This window comes from Eumetopias jubatus, unplaced genomic scaffold (genome assembly GCF_037043125.1).
Source record: "Eumetopias jubatus isolate StellerSeaLion01/CBP00866 unplaced genomic scaffold, mEumJub1_p1.0 scaffold_2, whole genome shotgun sequence".
NCBI classification, from domain to species: Eukaryota; Metazoa; Chordata; class Mammalia; order Carnivora; family Otariidae; genus Eumetopias; species Eumetopias jubatus.
Genome location: NW_028274808.1, coordinates 53,939,186 through 53,966,456, shown reverse-complemented (window position 1 = coordinate 53,966,456; position 27,271 = coordinate 53,939,186). Strand labels below are relative to the sequence as shown.

Sequence of the window (27,271 nt, the reverse complement as noted above, 5' to 3'; positions counted from 1 at the left end):
CAGATCCCTGCAGTGGGCTCCCGCGCCTTTCCTCCTGGGGGAGGAAGGGGAGTCTCCCTGGATCTGCCGCTTGTTGGGTCCCTGCTGGAGGATCAGTGGCCCGACTGGGCCACAGATCACAGTTTATGGCAACCCTGAGCTGAGAGCCCGCTCCTCGGCTCCATCTCTGCAGCCGGCTTCCCCGCTCGGATACCTGGGAGCTCTGCCGCACTCAGGCACCCCCGGTCTTTCTCTGACCCCGAGGGTCCTGACACCACACTGTCCCACGAGGTTTCCAACCCCCGCTTAGCCACTGGAGTGACGTCCCTCAGCGGAGCCAACTTCTAAATGTTCCGATTTTGTGCTCTGATGCTCTATCACTTGCCAGAAGCGACTGACAGAGCCCCCCCCTTCTATCCTCCCAAATATCGCCTCAGATTCACTTCTCTGCACGTCCTACCTTCCAGTAAGTGGTCGTTTCTCTGTTCAGAGAGTTGTTGCTATTCTTCTCTTCGATCTCCTGTTGAGTTCATAGGTGTTCAGAATGGTTTGATCCCTATTCAGCTAAATTCCTGAGACCAGATGAAATCCAGGTCTCCTACTCCTCCGCCATCTTGCTCCGCCCCTGAAAAAAGTGTATATTCTTACACAACAGTAAAGTCAGTATTATTTCAAACAAAATTATCAAGTGTTTCCTTGATATTAACTAATATGCAAATTTTTCTGTCACAAAAATATACCATTTGTTTATGTGAATCAGGACCCAAGAAGGTCCATATATTATATTTACATTAGGTTGTGTCTCTTAAGTTTCTTGTATTTTAGTTCTGTCTCCCTCCCCACTTCTAGTGTTGTTGTTGTTAATAATGCCATTGATTTATTGAAGAAACCAACATAGTTGTCCTAGAGAATATATCACATCCTGCATGTGCTGTTCATGTTTTCAAGTACATTTGAAATTTTTCCTATTCAGGGCGCCTGGGTAGCTCAGTTGGTTAGGCAACTGCATTCAGCTCAGGTCATGATCCTGGAGTCCCTGGATCAAGTCCTGCATCGGGCTCCCTGCTCAGCAGGGAATCTGCTTCTCCCTCTGATCCTCCCCCCTCTCATGTGCTCTCTCTCTCTGTCATTCTCTCTCTCTCAAATAAATAAATAAACTCTTTAAAAAAAAGAAATTTTTCCTGTTCATTTGTTTTTTCCATGTAAACTGAAATTTACTCTAAAGGTTTGATTAGAGCCAGGCCTAGTCTTTTAGCAAAAATACTTCATAGATAGTCCTGTGTGCTTCATATTATATCAAACACACATATGCACACAGACACACAAACTGGTTGTCTCACTTTTTGAGATGCTAAAATCTATCGATGGATTCAGGTGGTAACAGCTTTTGCTTTTCCAGTTGTAGAGTATTCTAATAATTCTTCATGTCATGTCACTGATGATTGATGACTGACTTAATTGTTAACACTAACTTGTTCTGTACTGTGTTAGAAAACCATAAATAATTAACAGAAACTAATATTGAGAAAAGTAATTCAATGTATTTCTACTTCACATCATATCTAGAGACAGCAAAAGTTGATAATTTCAAATAGAAAGTTCACATATGAAATTAAGTAATCAGCATGTACAAAAAATGTTTACACTTCTTACTGAATTTTTAATTCTATTATTTTAAAATTTATTTTTCCACCCTTTCCTCTGCCATACAGAGGACTTGCCTATAAAATTTTCTATTAAAAATATAATCTAAAAAACAATCACCAATTTATAGACATGAAAACATATTGAACACTATATCATTCCTTTTTTTTTTAAAGATTTTACTTATATTTGAGAGGAAAACAGCACACAAGCAGAGAGGGGCAGAAGGAGAGGGAAAAGCAGACTCCCCGCTGAGCCAGGAGCCAGATGTGGGACTCCATCCCCAGACCCTGAGATCATGACCTGAGCCGAAGTCAGACTCTTAATTGACTAAGCCATCTAAGCACACCATATAATTTTTCCCCCAAAGATTTATTTATTTATTTAAGAGAGAGAGAGAGAGAGAGAGAGAGAGAAAGCATGAACTGGAGGGACAGTGGGAGAGGGAGAGAGAATCCCAAGCAGACTCCGTGCTGAGCAGGCAGGCCCACTCAGGGCTGGATCTGAGGACCTGAGCTGAAACCAAGATTCAGATGCTTAAGCAACTGTACCACCCAGGGACCCTGAATACTATATATTTTTTAAAGGTTTTATTTATTTATTTGAGAGAGAGACAGCATGAGCAAGTAGGGGGGAGGAACAGACGGAAAAGCTGACTCCCCACTGATCAGGGAATCCAGGCCCAGCCCAGGACCCTGAGATCATGACCTGAGCTGAAGGCAGACACTTAACAGACTGAGCCACCCAAGTGCCTTCTATCTTTCTTAATAGAAGAATGTCACAATGACTTTTGGAGGGAGAAATGTCCTAGGGAAAGATGAAACCAGTGAGGTCTTTATAGAGTGGATAAGATTTAAAATATATATATATATATATATGTGATTTGCTATTCAGGGTGTATCATAATACTTTGAATCAAAATACTTTATGATAAGTGAATCAAAATAAAATTGTTTTTGGCATATAATTTATTTGAAACCCAGTGATAATTGTTTTTCTAATTATTGTTTTATTTCTTATTCTAAAACAGTTTAGGTATTTTTTTCCTTTGGCATGTCTGCTTTAAATATAGAATATATTTAATGTAATGATAACAAATAGAAATAACTTAAATATTTCTGTACAAGTCAAATTAGTTTTTAAAATTCTAGGTTGTTATAGAATCCTCATTTTCAGTAATGAGCATAAAATGTTCCCAAGTGCATTAGAGTCATGAGATAGGCAATAGAACTAATGTGGGTCATTATTATAATTTAGATGTCCTTTAATTGCACTGATTACCTATGTTTAGTTTTATATCAGCTAATACATGAGTCCATATAAGAAGGAAACTTAAAGGAGAAAACATAAATAGCTTTGAAAAAAATCAAATACATAAACTTTCAAAAATGACCTTGGTAGAAGTAAAAAGAAATATATTAGCAGCAGTAGGCCCACTATGACACTATGATCAGTTCCTTATAATGAACCATTAATTAAACGTGCATTATAAATTTCTATTGTCTAAGGGGGAAATATGAGAGAACTCTCATACATTATCATTACAAATAACCTACTATTTTTTGAATTTTATGAAACTCATTTCCTAATCTGAAACTCACTAGAATGCTTACTCCCTCACTGTTACTCTTGGTATTTTTTTTTTTTTTAAGATTTTATTTATTTGACAGAGAGAGACAACAGCGAGAGAGGGAACACAAGCAGGGGGAGTGGGAAAGGGAGAAGCAGGCTTCCCGCGGAGCAGGGAGCCCGATGCGGGGCTCGATCCCAGGACCCTGGGATCATGACCTGAGCCGAAGGCAGACGCCTAACAACCGAGCCACCCAGGTGCCCCTGCTCTTGGTATTTTTGCATACAAGGGATAATTCTGGGGGGAAAGGAGAGAGAAAGAGAGAGAGAAGAAAGTAGCTGCAACCTGGAAAATTCAACGGCCACAAAGACTTTCCCATCACATGATAAGATCTGTCACTGGAAAATTTACCCTCCTTATTTTCTAGTACTTGACTTACAAAAATTACCATCAGCAACTGTATCTTTTTAATTATCATCATCATTGTCCTCTTTACTATCATTGTATATTTTATTTTTTTAAAGGTTTTATTTATCAGAGAGAGAGAGAGCATGAGCGGGGGTAGGGGCAGAGGGAGAGAGAGAAGAAGATTCCCTGTTGAGCAGGGAGCCCGGCTCCATCCTAGGATCCCGACATCATGTGACCCAAGTGGAAGGCCGATGCTCAAATGACTGAGCCACCCAGGTGCCCCACTATTATTGTGTATTTTAAATAAAACCACACAACCAAAAGCAAAATATAAAAACAACTTCCCTATAGGATGTCAAAATTCTACTGCTCAACTGAATTCAAATTGAACATTAATTGAGAATGATTTCCATCTTAATAATAATGACTCTTCCAGCCCCTGAATATAGAATGCCTTTCTATTTCTTTAAATCTTCTTTTGTTTCCCTCAGGAAAGCATTGTAATTTTCAGTGTACAAATCTTGTTCTTTGTTTTGTTTTGTTTTGCTGTTTTTGTTAAATTTGTTTCTAAATATTACAATTTTTATGCTACTATTACTTGAAGTGTGTTCTTAACATCAATTTTTGATTGTTCATTGATTGTACATAGAAACGTATTTGATTTTTTAAAATATTAATCTTGTATCCCGTGATCTTTGTACATATTTTAAGATTTTAGTGTGCTTCTTAGTACTTTTGATGTACAGGATAATGCCATTTGTACAGTTTTACTTCTTCCTTTTCAAACTAGATGCCTTTTATTTCCTTTTTTTGTTTGATTCTACTATGTTGCATTATGTTAAATTGCTTCTATATGTTAAGTACATTTTTTCCCTGCAAATAACATGGGGAGAAGTTCTAAATTTGTGTTTTCTCATTTTTCTCTATATTTCTCAAGTTTTCATTGCATAATCAGTGAATTATGATTATTTTACAAATTTTACTTTAATCCATATTCTTTTTTTTTAGAAAGATTTTATTTTTTTATTTGAGAGAGAGAGTGAGCGAGACAAAGAGCACCAGCAGGGAGAGGGCGAAGGGCAGAGGGAGCGGGAGAAGCAGGCTCCTCGCTGAGCAGGGAGCTTGAGTGGGTCTCCATCCCAGGACCCTGGGATCATGCCCTAAGCTGAAGGCGGATGCTTAACGACTGAGCCACACAGGCGCCCCACTTTTATCCATATTCTTTCGATTATTTTCCTATTATCTCAGTGGAAATTACTCCAAATATATTTGCCAGAAGGAAAATAACACTGTTGCTGAAAAAAAAAAGTGTTTTAGATGGTATAAATCAATTTATGTTATATGTATACAAGTAACAAATGTTTATATATGTGTGCATGTAAACACACACATATAACTAAATGGTAAAAAATAACTTGTTAATTTGCATATATAAACTCAATCCATTTATTCTCTTTTTTGCTTCAGAATTTACATTCTTGTTCTTAACATAATTATACATTATTATAGGAAGAAAAGCATCATCTAAAAAATCATACATTGAGGTCCAAACCCCAAGTACCTTACAATATGACTGCATTTGGAGATCCTTTAAAGAGCTAATTAAGTTAAAAAGATACCATTAAGGTGTGCTCTAATCCAATATGACTGGTATTCTTACAAGAAGGGGAAATTTAGGGGCACCTGGGTCACTGTTGGTTAAGCGTCCACCTTTGGCTCTGGTCATGGTCAGGGTCCTGGGATCGAGTCCCATGTCGGGCTCCCTGCTCAGCGTGGAATCTGCTTATCTCTCTGCCCTTCCCTCCTGCTCGTGATCTCTCTCTCTCTCTCAAATAAATAAAAAAAAAATCTTTAAAAAAAAAAGTTGGGGGGGAATTTGACACAAAAGTTTACAGACTGAAGATAATGTGAGGATTCCGGGAAAAGAAAGTTTAAAGGTGGCTTAGGAAAGAAATGGTCCAGACCCTTCCCTCATGACACTTAGCAGAATCAACCCTGCCAACACCTTGATTTCAGAATTTTAGCCTCCAGAACTGTGAGAAAATAAATTTTGGTTGCTTAAGCCACTCGGTGTGTAGTTCTTTAATATGGCAGCCCTGACAGACTAATAGATACTTGAGTCCCAAAAAAGTAGTGTACACATCTCTGAAAAGATTTTATTTTTGTCATATTTATGTCTTTTTTTTTTATTATGTTATGTTAATCAGCATACATCACATCATTAGTTTTTGACATAGTGTTCCATGATTCATTGTTTGCTGTCATATGTCTTTAATAACTAGGACAGTGATGGTTATTCAGTCTTTAGTCAAAAGTAATCAAGTGTCAGAGAAGGTATTCTCTGTTCCTCTAATTCCAGATGTTCCAATTGATGTATAGAAACTATTACCATATTAGTGCCGCCTGGGGGGCTCAGTCATTAAGCGTCTGCCTTCAGCTCCGGTCATGATCCCAGGGTCCTGGGATAGAGCCACCGAGTGGGGCTCTCTGCTCAGCAGGGAACCGGCTTCTCCTTCTCCCCTGCTCGTGCTCTCTAGCTCTCTCTCTCTCTCTCTGTCTCTCAAATAAATAAGTAAAATCTTAAAAAAAAGAATTTAGAAACTATTATCATATCTCTAATCTTAAGAAAAGTTTTATAATTGTATCAGTTTTCTTATATATTACACCTGTATATTCTTATACACCTCTCTATACTATCCATTATAGATACTACATAGATACTATATATATATATATGCACATATATATATGCACATATATATATATACATATATATATATAAACTCTCTCTCTCAGATCAGAATGAAAGAACCACAGAATATCAGGGCAACCTCTCCATGCTCTATTAGTTTTGAGATAAACCTTTAGGCTTTATACTATAATTTTCTTGTGAACATAGTCAGTTTTCAGACTTTTTGACACAGTCATTTCTTGTCCAGGACATAGAATCAGTTAATCAAGTAAATAAAACTGTTTTGTAACTTGAGCTTCTTAATTCATTACAACTAATTAAGTAATTAACAGGATAAACAGACATGTAAATGTTAGGTGTGACTCAGCCCAACCCAATACATTCATATATATTACTAAGCAGTTGTTTTTGTAAGATATTTTGTGTGGGATAATAGTTCTGGTAAAAGGATACAGTAATTAGGATAAATAAAAATCATGGTCTTTCACTTCAAGTAATATAAATCAGTTTCAGAGATAAGATTATAAATCTAAAAAAGTTTACATTTATTTACTTGAATAAGATGTATGCAAAACTTGCTATATAAGAGAAGTTATGGTGTAAGAGACAAATACATCACCAATGTGATATCTAATAATAGTTTTTAGCTTCTTTGAACTTCCCACATTCTTTCCATTGTTCTCTCTTAGCTGACAACCTTGCTTCAGAGTTTACTGAGAAATGGAATCCAACAAATAAAAATATCCCTCAGGGTATCACAGATAAATCAATGAATACAAGGCTTGAGGGTTTCTTTGCCCTAGGAAAAACCATTTCAATTCATTTGGATTGATATTTCATTTTAAAACACCATTCTATTTGGTTCTGTTCAATATCCAGTTTTTTCAGATTTTTTCCTTTGAATATATAGCTTTCTCTCCCTCTTCTCCACTTTACTGGTTTTCTGCCCCAACGTGATAACTTTTCTTCTCTCTACTAGATCAGTCTTTTCTATATACAACTATGCTGTGTCTCCATCATCTAAAATCACACCCTTTACTACAAACACTGCTCTTCCTATAGCCTTTTATACTCTTGACAGCAAAATTCCTCTGAGGGATATCTTTACACATGTACTGTCTTCCTTCCTTCTTTCATGCACTATGCTGCCCATCAAAGAGGTAAAACTCTTCTTATCAAGGTACCCCACAATTTCTGATCCATAATGTCAAATGGGCAGGTCCACTCCTCATCTTCCTGATCTAGAATGCTCTCTTTTTTCTGGTTTTCATGAAAACACACTCTCGAGAAAAGTTATTTCTATTCTTTATTAAAGCACCGCAATAGCCCCAGTAACTTGTTGAATTTCTGGCACACTGTGGGTGTTCAATAAATATTTTAATTAAATGGAAAAAATAAATAATTAAATCCTTTGTTCTTATGAAACAGATATTGAGGCCAGATTTATCAGAGAATTCTTTGTAAAGGATTTGCTTTTTTTGTTATACATTCTATGAGTTTGGACAATCATACAATAACAAATATCCATCATTATAATATCATTTTCACTGCCCTAAAGATCCTCTGTGCTGTGCATATTTATCTCCACCCCACCCCACCCTGGAAAGCACTGATCTTCTTATTGTCTCTATACATTTGCCCTAATATATCTTTTCAAAGTGGCCTGCGATTCAGATAGGTGAGATAGACTTTTACACTCTTGCTTTGCAAGCTACATACTCACCGCCATTTGTTTAAATCTTCAGAATTTGACATACACTGAGTTTGGAGATTTTTAAGAGTAATGAAGGACATCATAGAGATACTATATTTGCTATTACTAAATAGCTATTTGGAACCATTTTAAAAATAGTATGTTAAGTGTATGTTAGATTTTGAATACTATGAAGACAGTGTCACAAATTTTCAGTGTATTTCTGAGCACTAAATGATGTATTTGACTCAATTTACTAGGAAATGCATAAAATATGGCAGTGTAAGTACCTGTTGCTCTCAGAGCTAAAGAATCTAATACAAAGCATTTCTTTGAACCAATGCTTTGAGTATTTAGTGGCCATAAAATGAATTATATACATCCTCTTTGGGGTGATTGTTTACATATATATAGAATGTAATGTTGCAAAATAGAATGAAAAGTCATCTTTAATTAGGATAATATTCATTCATTTAATGGATATTTACTGAGTATATAACTATTTGCTCACTAAAATTCCAGAAAATGGCAAATTAAAGAACAACTCACAGAGAAAGTGATCCTTGCAATAACTAAGGAGACAGGTTTGATAGAACATTCTAGAAGGAGGAGAGGGTAAATTTCTTTAAAAGTTAACTAGGAAGAGTTCTGTATTCCCCAAGCCATGGAGGTATAGTGACAAGAAAAGGTATAATAAAGGGAGGCAAATCAAGAGCTTTCTTTTATAGTTGTATAAAAAAAAATAACAGTAAGGAAGAGTAGAATTATCTGTCTCAAACTTAAAATTTATGCACATCACTTTAAATTTAATTTTTCTTTAACAATTCCCCTATGAATTTCTTATTCATTTATTTATTGAAACATTTTGAAACAATTGATATGATACTGACAACTTTGAAGTAATATGTTATAAATACATAGAGCTAATGGTTCTACAATTTATTCTTCCTTGTAAGGTGATAATAAGGAAATTGGATCCTCTGGGAGGAAACCTTCATTAAAAAAGTCAGGTTGGTGCAGAGAAGTTGAGGAACATTCTTGTTTACCCATTGTTAGATCATTGGCATCCATTGTTACAGATATAGCCCTAGTGGTCCCAAAGACTGCTTGATGGAGTGTAAGGCAAGACTAGTTGAAAGAAGGACACCAGTGAAGAAATATCTAAAAGTGCAGTGGCGATAATCAGACAGGTTCATGAGTCACTAGGTGGGCCATCACATATTGAGAGTGGAAGCTTCTCACATATCAATCACAAAGACTACAAGAGGAGGGGAGGAGCAAGACGGCGGAGGAGTAGGAGACTTTGTAGGGTCCCAGGAATTCAGCTGGATAGGGATCAAACCATTCTGAACCCCTACAAACTCAACAGGAGATTGAAGAAAAGAATAGCAACAACTCTGAACAGAAAAGCAACCACTTTCTGGAAGGTAGGACGTGCAAAGTGAATCTGAGGCGATATTCGGGAGGATAGATGGCGGGGGAGGGGGCCTCCATCGGCTGCTTCTGGCAAGTGATAGAGCCGCGGAGCACAAAATCGGAACTTTTAGAAGTGGGCTCCGCTGAGGGACGTCACTCCAGTGGCTAAGCAGGGGGTGGAACCCTCGTGGGACAGTGTGGTCTCAGGACCCTCAGGGTCACAGAAAGACCGGGGATGCCTGAGTGCGGCAGAGCTCCCAGGTATCAGAGCGGGGAAGCCGGCTGCAGAGACGGAGTCGAGGAGTAGGCTCTCAGCTCGGGGTTGCCATAAACTGTGATCCTGGGCACAGTTGGGCCACCGCTCATTCAGCAGGGACCCAACAAGTGGCAGATCCAGGGAGACTCCCCTTCCTCCCCTGGGAGGAGCAGCGTGGGAGCCAGAGATAGAAACGCTGGGTCACAGGCCGGGTGAACACGGAGTGCCACTGGAGACCGGGGAGACGGGAGTGACTGCTTTTCTCTGGGGGCTCACTGAGGGATGGGACCCTGAGTTCTCAGCTTCTCTGGGAAGGAGATTGGGAGGCCGACATTTTCACTCTCATCCCCAAAGCTGTACTGAACGCTTGCAGAGAAAAAAAAGCTCCCAAGAGTAAACCCAAGCAGATTACTTAGCCCGGCCGGCAAGGGCGGGGCAATTCCGCCTCCGGCAAAGACATTTGGGAACCATGGCAACAGGCTGCTCCCCCAGAAGATCAGCAAGAACAGCCAGCCAAGACCAAGTTTACCGATCAATGAGAAAGGCAAAACTCCAGCGCTAGGGGAATACTGCACATAGAATTCATAGCATTTTTCCCATGATCCTTTAGTCTTTCAAAGTTAATTTTTTTGTCTTTTTTTTTTAATTTTTCTTTTTCTCTTTTTCAATGAACATCTTCTCAATCCCTTTTTTTTAAAAAAAACTTTTTTATTTTTCATTTTTAGAGTCATATTCTATCCCTTCAGAGTAATTACCCATTTTTTGGAGATTATATATATATATATATATATAAAATAAGTTGTTCTCTCTTTAAAATTTTGGGATACACTTTCTTCTAACGGATCAAAATATACCCTAAAACTCTAGTGTATGGCTTTGTTCTAGTCTCCTGCCTGATCACATTCTCTTCCTTTTTCTTTTTAAATTCTCTTCTTTCTTTTTTCAACCAACTTCTTATCGATTCCTTTTATAAAATCTTTTATAATTTTCATCTTTACAGTCATATTCCATCCCTTCATTGTATTAACCCTTATTTTTGTACATATATAAGTTTTTCTTTCTTTAAAATTTTGGGAGGCACGTTCTTCTAACAGACCAACATACCCCCAAAATCTAGTGTGTGGCACTGATCTATGCACCAGCCTGATCATATTTGATCATATTCTGTTTTCTTTTTTGTTTTGATCTTTTTCTTTTTCTTTTTTTTCTTTTTTCTTTCTTTCCTTTTCTTTTCTCCCAGTTTCAGGTCTTTTCTGATTTGTTAGGTGTATATTTTGTGGGGATGTTATTACCCTGTTAGCATTTTGTTCTCTCATTCATCTATTCTCCTCTGGACAAAATGACAAGATGGAAAAAATCACCTCAAGAAAAAGAACAAGAGGCACTACTGACTGCCAGGGACCTAATCAATACGGACATTAGTAAGATGTTGGAACTAGAGTTCAGAATAATGATTTTAAAGATACTAGCGGGGCTTGAAAAAAGAATGGAAGTTATTAGAGAAACCTTTCTGGAGAAATAAAAAACTGAAATCTAACCAAGTCGAAATCAAAAAGGCTATTAATGAGGTTCAATAAAAAATGGAGGCTCTAACTGCTAGGATAAATTACGCAGAAGAGAGAATTAGTGATATAGAAGACCAAATGATGGAAAATAAAGGAGCTGAGAAAAAAGAGAGATAAACAACTACTGGACCAAGAGGGCAGAATTTGAGAGATAAGTGATACCATAAGACAAAACAATATTAGAATAATTGGGATCCCAGAAGAAGAAGAAAGAGAGGCACAGAATGTATATTGGAGCAAATTTTAGCAGAGAACTTCCTTAATTTGGGGAAGGAAACAGGCATCAAAATCCAGGAGGTACAGAGAACCCCTCTCAAAATCAATAAAAATAGGTCAACACCCCGACATCTAATAGTAGAACTTACGAGTCTCAGAAACAAAGAGAAAATCCTGAAAGCATCTCGGGTGAAGAGATCTGTAACCTACAATGGTAGAAATATTAGATTGGCAACAGACCTGGCAGGCCAGAAAGGACTGGCATGATATCTTCAGAGCACTAAATGAGAAAAATATGCAGCCAAGAATACTATATCCAGCTAGGCTGTCATTGAAAATAGAAGGAGAGATAAAAAACTTCCAGGACAAACAAAAACTAAAGGAATTTGCAAACAGGAAACCAGCCCTACAAGAAATATTGAAAGGGGTCCTCTCAGCAAAGAGAGAGTAAAAGTAACATAGACCAGAAAGGAGCAAAGACAATATACAGTAACAGTCACCTTACAGGCAATACAATGGCACTAAATTCATATCTTTCAATAGTTACGCTGAATGTATATGGGCTAAATGCCCCAATCAAAAGACACAGGCTATCAAATTGGATAAAAAAACAAAACCCATCAATATATTCTCTGCAAGAGACTCATTTTAGACCCAAAGACACCCCCAGATTGAAAGTGAGGGGCTGGAAAACCATTTACCATGCTAATGGACACCAAAAGAAAGCTGGGGTGGCAATCCTTATATCAGACAAATTAGATTTTAAGCCAAAGACTGTAATAAGAGATGAGGAAGGACACTGTATCCTACTTAAAGGGTTTATCCAACAAGAAGATCTAACAATTATAAATATCTATGCCCTTAATATGGGAGCAGCCAATTATATAAGCCAATTACTAACAAAAGCAAAGAAACACATCAACAACAATACAGTAATAGGAGGGGACTTTAACACCCCCCTCACTGAAATGGAGAGATCATCTAACCAAAATCAACAAGGAAATAAAGGCTTTAAATGACACACTGGACCAGATGGACTTCACTGATATATTCAGAATCTTCCCTCCCAAAACAGCAGAATACACATTCTTCTCTAGTGCCCATGGAACTTTCTCCAGAATATATCACATTCTAGGTCACAAATCAGGTCTCAACCAAACCAAAAGATTGGGATCATTCCCTGCATATTTTCAGACTACAGTGCTTTGAAACTAGAACTCAATCACAAGAGGAAAGTCGGAAAGAACTCAAATACATGGAGGTTAAAGAGCATACTAAAAAGAATGAATGGGTCAACCAGGAAATTAAAGAAGAATTCAAAAAATTCATGGAAACCAATGAAAGTGAAAACACAACTGTTCAAAATCTTTGGGATGCAGCAAAGGCAGTCCTAAGAGGAAAGTATATAGCAATACAAGCCTTTCTCAAGAAACAAGAAAGGTCTCAAATACACAACCTAACCCTACACCTAAAGGAACTGGAGAAAGAACAGCAAATAAAGCTTAAGCCCAGCTGGAGAGGAGAAATAATAAAGATCAGAGCAGAAATCAATGAACTAGAAACCAAAAGAACAGTAGAACAGATCCACAAAACTAGGAGGTGGTTCTTTGAAAGAACAAGATTGATAGAACCCTAGCCAGACTTATCAAAAAGAAAAGAGAAATGACCCAAATCAACAAAATCATGAATGAAAGGGGAGAGATCAAAACCAACACCAAAGAAATACAAACAATTATAAGAACATAATATGAGCAACTATATGCCAGCAAATTAGATAACCTGGAAGAAATGGATGTATTCCTAGAGATGTATAAGCTTCCAAAACTAAAGCAGGAAGAAATAAAAAACCTTAACAGACCTATAACCCCTGAGGAAATTGAAGCAGTCATCAAAAATCTCCCCCCCAAAAAAAAGCCCAGGGCAAGATTGTTTCCCAGGGGAATTCTACCAAACATTTAAGAATTAATACCTATTCTTCTGAAACTATCCAAAAAATAGAAATGGAAAGAAAACTTCCAAACTCGTTTTATGAGGCCACCATTACCTTGATCCCAAAACCAGACAAAGACCCCATCAAAAAGGAGAATTACAAACCAATATCCCTGATGAACATGGATGCAAAAATTCTCACCAAATACTAGCCAATAGGATCCAACAGAACATTAAAAGGATTATTCACCACGACCAAGTGGGATTTATTCCTGGGCTGCAAAATTGGTTCAACACCAACAAATCAATCAGTGTGATACAATACATTAATCAAAGAAAGAACAAGAACCATATGATCCTCTCAACAGATGAAGAAAAAGCATTTGACAAAGTACAGTATCCTTTCTTGATCAAAACTCTTCAGAGTATACGGATAGAGGGTAGATACCTCAATATCCTAAAAGCCATCTATGAAAAACCTACAGCGAATATCATTCTCAATGGGGAAAAACTGAGAGCTTTCCCCCTAAGGTCAGGAATGCAGCAGGGATGTCCACTCTCACCACTGCTATTCAACATAGTATTAGAATTCCTAGCCACAGCAATCAGACAACAAAAAGAAATCAAAGGCATCCAAATCGGCAAAGAAGTACTCAAACTCTCTCTTTGCAAATGATATGATACGTTATGCAGAAAACCCAAAAGACTCCACCCCCAAACTGCTAGAACTCATACAGGAATTCAATAAAGGGGCAGGATATAAAATCAATGCACAGAAATCAGTGGCATTCCTATACACCAACAACAAGACAGAATAAAGAGAAATTAAGGAGTCAATCCATTTACAATTGCATTCAAAACCATAAAATACCTAGGAATAAATCTAACCAAAGAGGTAAAGGATATGTACTCAGAAAATTATAAAATACTCATGAAAGAAATGGAGAAAGACACAAAAAAATGGAAAAACGTTCCATGCTCATGGATTGGAAGAACAAATATTGTGAAGATGTCAATGTTACCTAGAGCAATCTATACATTCAATGCAATCCCCATTAAATACCATCCACTTTTTCCAAAGAAATGGAACAAATAATCCTAAAATTTGTATGGAACCAGAAAAGACCCCAAATAGCCAGAGGAATGTTGAAAAAGAAAAGCAAAGCTGGCGGCATCACAATTCCGGACTTCCAGCTCTATTACAAAGCTGTCATCATCAAGACAGTATGGTACTGGCACAAGAACAGACACATAAATCAATGGAACAGAATAGAGAGCCCAGAAATGGACCCTCAACTCCATGGTCAACTTATCTTCGACAAAGCAGGAAAGAATATCCAATGACAAAAAGACAGTCTTTTCAACAAATGGTGTTGGGAAAATTGGACAGCCACATGCAGAAGAATGAAACTGGACCACTTCCTTACACCACACACAAAAATAGACTCAAAATGGTTGAAAGACCTAAATGTGAGACAGGAGTCCACCAAAATCCTAAAGGGGAACACAGGCAGCAACCTCTTCGACCTCAGCTGCAGCAACTTCTTCCTAGAAATATCACCAAAGGCAAGGGAAGCAAGAGCAAAAATGAACTATAGAGACTTCAACAAGATAAAAAGCTTTTGCACAGCAAAAGAAACAGTCCACAAAACCAAAAGATAACCGATAGAATAGGAGAAGATATTTGCTAATGACATATCAGATAAAGGGCTAGTATCCAAAATCTATAAAGAATGTATCAAACTCAACACCCAAAGAACAAATAATCCAATCAAGAAATGGGCAGAAGACTTGAACAGACATTTTTCCAAAGAAGACATCCAAATGGCCAACAGACACATGAAAAAGTGCTCAACATCACTCAGCATCAGGGAAATCCAAATCAAAACCTCAATGAGATACCACCTCACACCAGTCACAATGGCTAAAATTAATAAGTCAGGAAATGACAGATGTTGGCGGGGTTGCGGAGAAAGGGGAACCCTCCTACACTGTTGGTGGGAATGCAAGCTGGTGCAGCTACCCTGGAAAACAGTGTGGAGGTTCCTCAAAAAGTTGAAAATAGAGCTACCCTACGACCCAGCAATTACACTACTGGGTATTTACCCCAAGGATACAAGTGTAGGAATCCAAAGGGGTATGTGTACCCCAATGTTTATAGCAGTATTGTCCATAATAGCCAAACTGTGGAAAGAGCCAAGATGTCCATCAACAGATGAATGGATAAAGAAGATGTGGTATATATATACAATGGATTATTATGCAGCCATCAAAAGGAATGAAATCTTGCCATTTGCAATGATGTGGATGGAACTGTAGTGTATTATGCTGAGCAAAATAAGTCAATCAGAGAAAGACATGTATCATATAACCTCACTGATATGAGGAATTCTTAATCCCAGGAAACAAACTGAAGGTTGCCAGAGTGGTGGGGGTGGGAGGGATGGGGTGGCTGGGTGGTAGACATTGGGGAGGGTATGTGCTGTGGTGAGCGCTGTGAATTGTGTAAGACTTTTGAATCACAAACCTGTACCTCTGAAACAAATAATTAATTATATGTTTAAAAAGGAAGAAGAAGATAGAGAGGAAGAATGAAGGGGGGGAATCGGAGGGGGAGACGAACCATGAGAGACTATGGACTCTGAAAAACAAACTGAGGGTTCTAGAGAAGAGGGGGTGGGGGGATGGGTTAGCCTGGTGATAAGTATTAAAGAGGGCACGTTCTGCATGGATCACTGGGTGTTATATGCAAACAATCAATCATGGAACACTATATCAAAAACTAATGATGTAATGTATGGTGATTAACATTACATAATAATAAAAAAATAAAAATAAATATACACATACAAAAAACAAAAAGATTACAGGAAACATCTTTACTGGCTATGTTGAGAAAATATTTAATCCCTGAAAAGTTGTACCCTTGTCATTTATATTCTTCCAATATTTCCTTATTAAGATTTTGGTAACCTTGTGTGTCCTATGAACGTGTATTATTCTCTAAAAGAGGATACTTCTCCCCCATACTTAGAGAAGATGGGGATTTAAAGCTTCTATCTGGTAGAATTTCATATATGCCTCAAATATTTGGATGATAAAATAAGGGTTGAGTCACTAGGGATTTGTTTTGTACATGGATCAGTATTGTTTCGGAATACTTAAAATTGCCTCCTCAGTTACTCACATTGTTTTAAGAGTTAAATGTGCTAACATATCAGGAGTTGTCCAATATATAAAATTCCATTGGTGTGTACATGTATTTTCAAAGTTCCTGAACTAGAATATGTGATACATAGTTTCTCTTCAAATTAATGAAACAACTTAAAATTTAGATGCCCAACAGATAAGTATAAACTCAAAGTCTAAGCCAATACTAAATAATAGAACTCTTCTTAACTATTTACTGCTCAATAAAAACAAAATTAACACAATGACTCACATATTCTATCTGGGTAAATGCTGAGAAAAATTGATATTAAAAATTAGTTAGAAATAAAAGGCCATTTGGTTTAATAACATTGACTAAACTGATCCTTATACTCTTTATTCTGATCTGGCCTAGAATATAAAAAAAAATAATAAGTCCAATTTTTTCTCATAATAGTTGTGAGTGTTTTGTTATTTTAGTCTCCTGTCTAATATTCTAGTAACAAAATATTATTATATAGTCATTTATTTAAGTTAAAGAGAATTAAATGCTCATGTTCAAATTTGTTCCATTAGGATGGTTTGACTGAAGTCAGAGGAACAGAAAAAGATCAGTGAGCGGAATACTACTCACCTGGACTACTAGAATAGAAGGTCTAATGGAAAGACACCAACAGGGTGTCATATGTACCCAGAGAAAATCTCTTTTCCACTCCACAGCTAGCCTCCAAGATTAAAGGAGTCATAAATAACTACTCTTTCTGTGGATAACCTTAGCCGGCTCTTCTTACTTTTTCCAGCCTGAAGTCTAAGGAATAAGTTTAATAAAGAGTTACATGGGTTAGGTTTTCTATCAATAATGAAATATTTTCCAGAATTCCTTTCTTTCATGAAAATTATATTCCATAATATGTAGGAAATGTATATATATGTGTGTGTGTATATGTATATATACATATATCTCAAGCAAATATTTATATATTTATATATATTATATATATACATATTTATATATCAAGGAAAGACACATAAAGCAAATAAAAATATTAGGGTTTTACTCATGCTAGACATGTTTGTTTCAGAAATTTCATCTAATGATATTCCTTTCTCCAAGCATTTTGTGAAATAAGCTGTCTTCTTGTTAGCACTAGAAATGCTTTCTTGTAATCTCAATGACCATGAAAATGTTCAGCCTGGAAGTACCTCTCCCTGTTAGTATGAATCCACATAGGAAACATAAAGACAAATATCAAATTCTTTATTAAACAAGGGTAAAATCAAGAATCCTTGGTTTATTTGGACGTCAACGATAGTAAAAAAGCAATGTAGATCTTCCCCCACAGGCACCATGAAGAAGTGTTGGAAGTCAGAGTTACGAAGACCCTGTACAAAAGAACAAAATACATGCATTGAAAAAACAGAAGGTTCAAAATATGTCATGAATTTATTAGTCTGGAAACTCAGGATATAACACTCCAATTCTCAGTTTGTCTCCCGCTTTTAAGCTTCACTTAGATGTAATGTTCTCTGTGTCGTTGTTTTGTTCCATCAGTGCTGGCTATTTTGTCGTAAGGGAAAGCAGATGTCAGCATCAATCTAGTTTGGGTTGAGGATTTTGGCCAATTCAAGTGGTTGAATTGGTGAAGTCTGAAATGAGGCTGCCTAGGGATGAAAGTAAAAGCCAGTAACTTACTGAAAAATTATGGTATAAAATTTAAAAAAAGGTAATTAAAGTTTCTATGATTTTGAATAGTAAGTTTAGATGAAAAAACAAATTGAGGTTTATATAGGATTGATTTAGAAGGTTTACAGAAGAGTAAGAAACAAAGGTCAAAAGCAATTAGTCAAATCGTTCCTGAATTAGCGGTTTGGAATTGTCATCGAAAATTGAAGAAACAAGACTCTAGCCTCTGGATCATATTGCGTATGGGGATTTAAGAATGGAAAGCTTCTACATCAGAGGGTTTCAAACTGTTGAGAGCCAGGTTTTAATAAAAGCATCAGGTACTGGGAATTTTCCATGAAAAAGTGTGAATAGAAATAATATTGTTGGTTTTTATGAAAGGAGGGATCTAGAAATCACAGAATATTCCAGATGAATTTCTTATGTTATTGTTGGTTTTTATGAAAGGAGGGATCTAGAAATTACAGAATATTCCAGATGAATTTCTTATGTTAGCCATTCTAATAGGTCTATAATGATAGCTCATGTTGGTCTGAATTTACACTTTTTTTCTGGCTAATTATGTTGATAATATTTTTATGTTTTTATTACACATCTGCATATCCTCTTTGATAAAATGTTTATTCATGCCTTTTGACCATTTTGTAATCAGATTGCTTATTTTATAATACTGACTTTGAGAGTCTTTATATATTATACATATAATTTCTTTTTCAGATATATAGTTTAAAAATATTTTCTTCCAGTGTGTAATGTTTCTTTTCATCCTCTTAACTGAATTTTTGGCCTAGAAATTTATTTATTTATTTATTTGCTTACTTACTTACTTACTTACTTACTTACTTACTTACTTACTTACTTATTTGACCCCAAGTTCATAACCTGAGCCAAAATTAAGGGTCGGATGCTTAACTGATTGAACCACACAGGCAGGCGCCCTTAAGATTTTGTCTTATATTTTGTTCTAAAAGTTTTATAGTTTTTCATTTAAATTTTAGGGGTTTGATTAATTTTGAGATTTTTTTTGTTTAAGATATAAGTTTTAGTTGAGGTTCATTTTATTTACCTATGGATGTTCAGTTGTTCTTTTTTTATTATTGTTATTTCTTTGCTGAGATTTTCTATGTTTTCATTTGTTTCCAGAGAATTTGTAACTGCTTATGGAAGCTCTTTTTATAATAGCTGCTTTAAAATTCTGGTCAGATAATTGTAGCATATGATTTATATCAATATTGACGTCCGTTAATTGTCATTTCTCTTTCAAATCATGATTTACTGTTGGTATATATGTTTTATAGTTTTCAGTGTACAAGTCTTTCAGCTGTTGAAATTGAAATTTATTCCTTAGTATTTTATTCCTTTTGCACAACTCTAAATGAGATTGTTTCCCTAATATCCTTTCAGATTATTTATTGTCAGTTCATGGTAATGCAACTGATTTTCATGTTAACTTTGTGTTCTGCACCTTTAATGATTTCCTATATTATTTTTAACAGCTTTTTCCTTAAATAGAATTTTTAGGGTTTTCTGTGTATAGGATCATGTTGGCTGCAAAGAGAAGACAATTTTATTCCTTCCTTTCCAATTTGGATGCATTTTATCCATTTTTTGTGGCCTAATTACTCTGGCTGGGACTTCCAGTAGTATGTCGAACAAGGATAGTGAGAATGGGCATCCTTGCTGTGCTCCTGATCTTAGAGGAAAAACTTTCCTTTTTTTCACAATTGAGTATAATGTTGGCTGTGGGATTTTCATATGTAGCTTTTATTATGCTGAGGTAATTTCCTTCTATTCCTAGTTTTTGGAGAGTTTTTATCATGCAAGTGTGTTGAATTTTGTCAAACACTTATTCTGGATCTTTTTAGATGATCATTATTTTATCCCTAATTATTTTAATATGGTGTATCACAGTAATTGCTTTATATATGTTAACCACCCTTGTATCCCAGAGATAAAATCCCTCTTGATCATGGTGCATAATTGTTTATAGTAGTCCCTTATGATCCTTTGTATTTCTGTGGTATCAGCTGTGACATCTCTTTCATTTTTTATTTTATTTATTTGAGCCTTCTTTCTTTTTTTCTTGTTGGGTCAAACTAAAGGCTTATCAATTTTGCTTCTTTTTTCAAAGAAACAGCTTTTAGTTTAAATGATCTTTTTTATAGTCTTTTAAGTCTCTATTTCATTTATTTCTGCTCTGATCTTCGTTATTTCCCTCCTTCTACCAGCTTTCAGCTTTGTTTGTTCTTTTTCTAGTTCCTTGGGTTGTATAATTAGGTTATTTGAGGTTTTCCTTATTTCTTTTTTTTTTTAAGATTTTATTTATTTATTTGACAGAAAGAGACAGCAAGAGAGGGAACACAAGCAGGGGACATGGGAGAGGAAGAAGCAGGCTTCCTGCTGAGCTGGGAGCCTGATGTGGTGCTCCATGCCAGGACCCTGGGATCATGACCTGAGCCGAAGGCAGACGCTTAATGACTGAGCCACCCAGGCGCCCCTGAGGTTTTCCTTATTTCTTGAGGCATCTGTCACTATGAACTTTACTTCTAGTACAACTTTTCCTGCATCCCATAAAGTTTAGTATGTGTGTTTTCATTTTTATTTGTCTCAAGGTATTTTCTAGTTTATTTTCTGATTTCTTTGTTGATCCATGCTGTTCCAGAATATGTTTTAATTTTTCAACCTATTTGTGAATTTTCTGCTTTTCCTTCTGCTTTTAATGTCTAGTTTTATTCCATTGTGATTACAAAATATACCTTGGTATAATTTCAATATTTTTACATTTGTTGAGATTTGTTTTGTGACCAAATATGTGAATCTATCCTGGAGAAATATCCAATGGTACTTGAGAATAATGCATATCCTGCTGCTATTGGGCAGAATATTCTGTATATGTCTCTTAGATTTGGTCGATAGTGCTATTCAAATCCTTTATTTCCTTGTTGATATGTAGTCTGGAGGTTCTGTTGTGTATTGAAAATGTTGTGTATCTCCTACTATTATTGTAATACTATTTATTTCTCCCTTCAGTTCTGTGAATACTTACTTTATATAGTTATATGTTCTGGTGTTGGATGTATATATATATATATATATATATGCATCTCTTGTCAGTTTTGACTTAGACTCTCTTCTGTCAGATATAAGTGTAGTCATTTCCTCTCTCTTTTGGTGACCATTTACATGGAATATCTTCTTCCAGTATTTACTTTTAGCTTATGTTTTATTTTTTTTAATTTAAAGTGAGTTTTTTTCTACACATCATATATTGAGCCTTATTTTTTAAATCCATTCAGTCACTTACTTAATGTCTTCTGATGGGGAGTTTAATTTTAAATTATTATCAATAAGGAACAATTTAATATTGATATCATGTTACTTTTCTATTAATCTTATTTTTCTTTTCTTTTTTTGTGTCTTTTCCTCTCATCTTCCTTTGTGTTTTGTTGATTTTCTGTTTGCATATTGATATTCATTGGTTCCTTTCTCTTTTTTTGTGTGTAACTTCTATAGTTTGTGTGTATGTGTGTGTGTGTGTGTGTGTGTGTGTGTGTGTGTGTGGTTACCTTGGGGCTTACGTACCTTATAGTTAAGGTAGTCTATGTTAGGCTGATAACAACTTAAGCTCAATCACATACCAAACTTCTACACTTTATCTTTTCTTCAGCTCACATTTTATGTTATTGTCACAGTTTACATCTATTCTTATTGGTATCCTTTGACATGTTTTATAGTTATAATTATTTTGAATATTCTTATCTCTTTTATACTAGACTTAAAAGTGATTTACCAACCACAGAGTAATATCATATTCATATATATATGAATATATGTATGTGTATATATGAATATATGTATATATATTTATATATGAATATAAATGCATATATATTTATCTATTTCATGTTTTTTGTGCTTTCATGTTGCTATTTAAGAGTCTCATGCCCTACTGACTGAGCTAGCCGGGCGCTTCATGTTGCTATTTAGCATCCTTTTATTTCAACATGAAAAATTCATTTTAGCACTTCTCATAAGGCAGTTCTAATGGTGATAAACTCCCTTAGCTTTTGTTTGGGCATATCTTTATGTCTCCTTTATTTTAAAAGACAATTTTGCCAAGTATAGTATTCTTGGTTGACAGTTTTTTTTTTTCTTTAAACATTTTGACTACATCATTTCACTGTTCAAAATTTCACTTAGTCTTATGGTGATTTTTTGTGTGTGTGTGTGTATGTGGCATATTGCTCTCTCTTGCCATTTTCAAGATTTTTGTCTTTGACATTTTACAATTTGATTATAGTAAGTCTTGTCATGGATTTCTTTGGTTCCTCTTATTTGAGACATTTTGGGCTTTGTGTATCTGGATGCCCATTTCATTCCTTAGATTTGGGAAATTTTTAGCCATTATTTTTTGAATGAGTTTTCTGGTCCTTTTCTCTTCTCATTCTGGGACTTTCATCACATGTATCTTGGTCTTCTTGCTGGTGTTCTATAAGTCCTTTGTTTTCTTCATTCTTTTCCAGTATTTGTCTCTCTTTTGACTAAATAATTAGCCATGACCTGTCTAGGAGTCCAGCGATCCTTTTTTTTTTTTTCTGCTTGATCTAGTCTGATGCCCTTTGTGGACTACCTGGTGTCACTGGGCCATCCTCAATCTGGAGACAGGAGGAACAGAAGCCAGAAGGCTTCTATCTCGTTATGTCATTTGGCAGAGGGATGGGAGATATCAGGCTTTATAACAAAGGCTCCTATTCTCTGCCTTAGTGGTTGAGCTGAAACTGGGTCAGAATTTTGGGATTTTGTTGCTGCTTCTGAAGGCAGATCAGTTAACAAGTTACTAGGATATTGATGAGGATCAGGCTGGCCTGTCAGGGCTATTATATTGTCAAAGTAGGGGAATTAGACAGGCCACTAGTGTACTGACTATGGACTATGTTTTGGATTGGCCTTTAAGTCTTTGAAGTTGCTACTCTGAATCACACATATGTCTTGGCTCAAGAGCAGGTGCTAGAACACCTTACTGGTCTTTTGTTGCATTTTCATTCTCTGTCATTTATTCAGAATGAGCAAACTATTCTTGAGTTTTTTGTCTATGCTGGTGGTTCTGTGTTAAAGACCTCTCCAGTACCCCGTTTGCATTATATACATGAGAAATTAAAAGAAAACTCAGTGAATTCACCTGGTTATCATTCCTTAAGTCTCGAGATCTTTAGCCAGTCTTCCTTTTGATTTTTAGCTTTCAGAGATTATTTTATTTTATTCATTGAATTATTTTCAGGGTACGTAGTTATATTTAGAGGGAACAAACAAGGAAATTGAGTTTATATGACCTTGTTCCAGAAACTAAATTGGCCACAATTTTCGAATAATGTTCTGCATTAAAAATGTAATAAACACTTTTGAGTAACACTCCAAGGAACAATAAAAGTCAAGTCAAACATTTTTGTAATATAAAGAATTAAGATAGACATTATAGAAGATACTAACATTTGTGAAAGACACAAATAATGCTCTTGAGTATTTCCAGTCTGAAAAGCCTAGTAAGGAGAATAATGTAGGGAAGAAAAAAAGAAGTTGAAATAAACATTTTTGTTCTAGGGAGGTATATGGTAAGCACAATAAAAGAGATGAAAAAATAACATAAGAAAGCTTTTTAAAAGAATATGTCTCTTAGGTAATGTTATAAGTAATTTATCGCTTGAGTTTGAAAAAAAGAAGAGGTATTATTACTTATGCCAACTTAGCATGTGTAAACTGAAACAATCTCAGCAATATATGATCACCTTACCCTTAAGACCCTTTTGTTTTGTTTTATTTTGTAAATGTTCATGATATGCATATTTACAGAATAATAAAATGCTTATTTTCCCGTCATCATTCCCAACCTTATTTTCTTTTCACAGTGTGTTCACACACTAAATTATTATTATTATCAAGGCAGTGTGTGTTCCAGCCAAAAGTACTAGGTTTACTAACTCTAAATCTACGGCCAGTTTTCATTCTTCTACATACCCTAAGCCCCTCTTCTAGGAAGTTTCCTGAGTCATTTCCTTGATCAAAACACTAACTACTTTTATTGCATGCCTTCCTCCTTTTCTCCACCAGGCATAGCCACTTTCATCCACATGTTGCTTTTTGTTTTACTAATAGGGCTGATACTCTAATGGTTCAACTCTGCCAGAAGACAGATTCTTAATAATTAGCCCTGCACACTGACCATCTCAGGCTAAGAAGCCAGAGCATCTATGACCCCCAGATTTGCCTGTCTTCTTCTCTGGACTAATGTTTCCATAATGGTGATTTCATAATGACTATGATTAAAGCTCTGCTGGACGTGAGAATCATACTTCTGCTACACTGGCTTGGGGTGTTTCTGTCCTTTTGTGGACACACCCAGGCTGAGCACCCCCAATACCATAGTCCCCCAGAAGTGGTGATTCCTTTGAAGATACTTGGCACTGGCAGAGGCATGAAGCCTTCAGGCTGGCTCTCTTACAGCCTGCATTTTGGGGGCAAGAGACACATTGTCCACATGAAGGTCAAGAAGTATTTGCTGTCCAGACACCTCCCAGTGTTCACCTACACAGACCAAGGTGCTCTCGTTGAGGACCATCCCTTTGTTCAGAATGACTGTTACTATCATGGTTATGTGGAGGGGGACCCAGAATCCCTGGTTGCCCTCAGTTACTGTTTCGGTGGCTTTCAAGGATTGTTACAGATAAATGGTATTGCTTATGAAATTAAGCCCATGACTTTTTCTACTAAATTTGAACATCTGGTATATAAAATGGAGAGTGAGGAGACCGAATTTCCAGAAATGAACTCTGACTTTGTGCAAGAGGAAATTTTACCCCAACTGGAGTCTCAAGAGATTAATAATTCCACTCAGAAGCAAAGTAATTATGTGGCCTGGTGGCGCCATATGTTTCTTGTTGAACTAGTAGTGGTGGTGGACCATACTCTATATCTTCATATAAAAAAGAATATTTCAAAGTATAATGAAGATCTATATACTATGATAAATATAGTGGATTCCATTTATGAGGTTTTGGGTATTAAAATGTTACTGTTTGGTATAGAGTTCTGGACTAAAAAAAACTACATTGAAGTTAATAATATAAGGAGATCTCTGAGTTATTTTTGTGTTTGGAAAAATGATAACCTTGCTGCCCGCCTGCCGCATGATACTGCACATCTTTTTATAAATCAAACAGTACGAGGAATGACTGGTTTAGGTTTTGTTAGCGGAATGTGTCAAGCACTCTATAGCTGTGCAATTATTACTAATGTAGACAGAAGCTTGAACTTGATTGCAATTGCAATAGCTCATCATATTGGCCATAATTTGGGTATGCATCATGATGGTCATTACTGTTCATGTGGGTACTTAAAATGTATAATGCATACTTCAAACCCACCAATAACTTCATTTAGCAATTGTAGTCTTTCTTTTCTTTGGTTATATACTATAATAGAAGCAAAATGTATGCTCTACAATATATACACAAAGGATATATTTTCAAGGAAGCGTTGTGGGGATGGTATTGTTGAAGAAGAAGAGGAATGTGACTGTGGACCTTTACAGAGTTGTGCAAAAGATGCCTGTTGTCTGTCAAACTGCACTATGACTTATGGATCTACTTGTGCTTTTGGACTTTGTTGCAAAGACTGCCAGTTATTACCATCTGGAAAAATGTGTAGAAAAGAGGTCAATGAATGTGATCTTCCAGAATGGTGCGATGGATTATCCCCTATGTGCCCAGATGATGTATATGTGGAGGATGGAATTCCCTGTAATGAAAGTGCCTATTGCTATGAGAAGAAATGTAATGACCGCAATGATCTGTGTAGGCAGATTTTTGGCCAAGAGTCAAAGAGTGCAAGTCATAATTGCTACAAAAATATAAACACTGTTGGTGACCGTTTTGGTAACTGTGGTACCAAACTGTCTTCATATGTAAAATGTAATATCTCAGATGTCCTGTGTGGGAGACTTCAGTGTACGGATGTGAAAGCAATTCCCTCTTTGAGGGACCATTCTACTGTGTATCAGTCTCACTTCAATGACAGCACCTGCTGGGGTCTCGACTACCACTTTGGGATGCCCAAACCTGATATTGGTTACGTGAAAGATGGCACAGAGTGTGGCCCAGAACATGTCTGCATTCACAGGAAGTGTGTCCATATATCTCACTTGGATAGTAATTGTTCACCTAAGTTCTGTAACATGAGGGGCATTTGCAACAATAAACATCACTGCCATTGCAACTATATGTGGGACCCACCCAACTGCCTAATAAGGGGCAATGGAGGTAGTGTTGATAGTGGCCCACCCCCTAAGAGAGAAAGGCTAAAGAAGAGTCACCTGTTAATATTCTCACTTTTTTGGTTGCTTCTCTTATTATGTTGTCTTCTTTGCCTTTGTCTGAAGAGAAAAAAGAAAGAGGAAAAAGTTCTGACTCAACCTGCAAAACCACCGCAAAAGGTTCCAACACAACCTACAAAGCCACTGCAAAAGGCTCCGAGTCAGACAGCAGAGCCATTGCAAAAAGCTCCAAAGTCTCCAAGTCAGACTCCAAAAACACAGCAAAGTGTTCAGAGTCAATCTAGCATATCGGTTCACCAGAGTCAAAGTGGGAAACAAAGCTCATCAAGCATAAAAAGTGTACCCAAATAAGTATGCATTAAAAAAGGTAATCCCTGGAATATTTCTACTTACTCTTCATTATTTTAAGCAATTAGAAGACTCATTTTTCCTAAAATTTGTTTCTTTATATTTTCCGGGAAAAAACATGGCACATGGGTTGTGTACCAGTTTTTAAATTATTGCTTCTCAGTTTCAAGTCCCCTTCCCATTTTGTACATTCATTGCATGGACCAAATTTCTGCTCTACCAGCCCTCTTCCTATAGGGATCTGCAACAGGGAGAAGGAGTGAGAGTTTGGAAATCTGGGAGTTCTATTTGCTTTCCATATGTCAATATCACCTCAATAACATGTTTTACACCTGCAGCTATACTTAGTTTTTATATATATAATACTTATTTGTATATATCTTATATATATGTGC

At 36.2% G+C, this 27,271-nt stretch overlaps 1 protein-coding gene across 1 annotated transcript; it reads left to right on the top strand.

Annotated features, from left to right (window-relative positions):
* Positions 1 to 24,509: 24,509 nt before the first annotated feature.
* Positions 24,510 to 26,879, top strand: ADAM29 (ADAM metallopeptidase domain 29). The gene has a single exon (XM_028114216.2). The coding sequence runs from the start codon at positions 24,510 to 24,512 to the stop codon at positions 26,877 to 26,879; it is 2,370 nt and encodes a 789-aa protein (XP_027970017.1).
* Positions 26,880 to 27,271: the final 392 nt, after the last annotated feature.

Bases quoted from the DNA above. Each gene is read 5' to 3' on its own strand.
- ADAM29 (XM_028114216.2), top strand. From the start codon at position 24,510: ATGACTATGATTAAAGCTCTGCTGGACGTGAGAATCATACTTCTGCTA.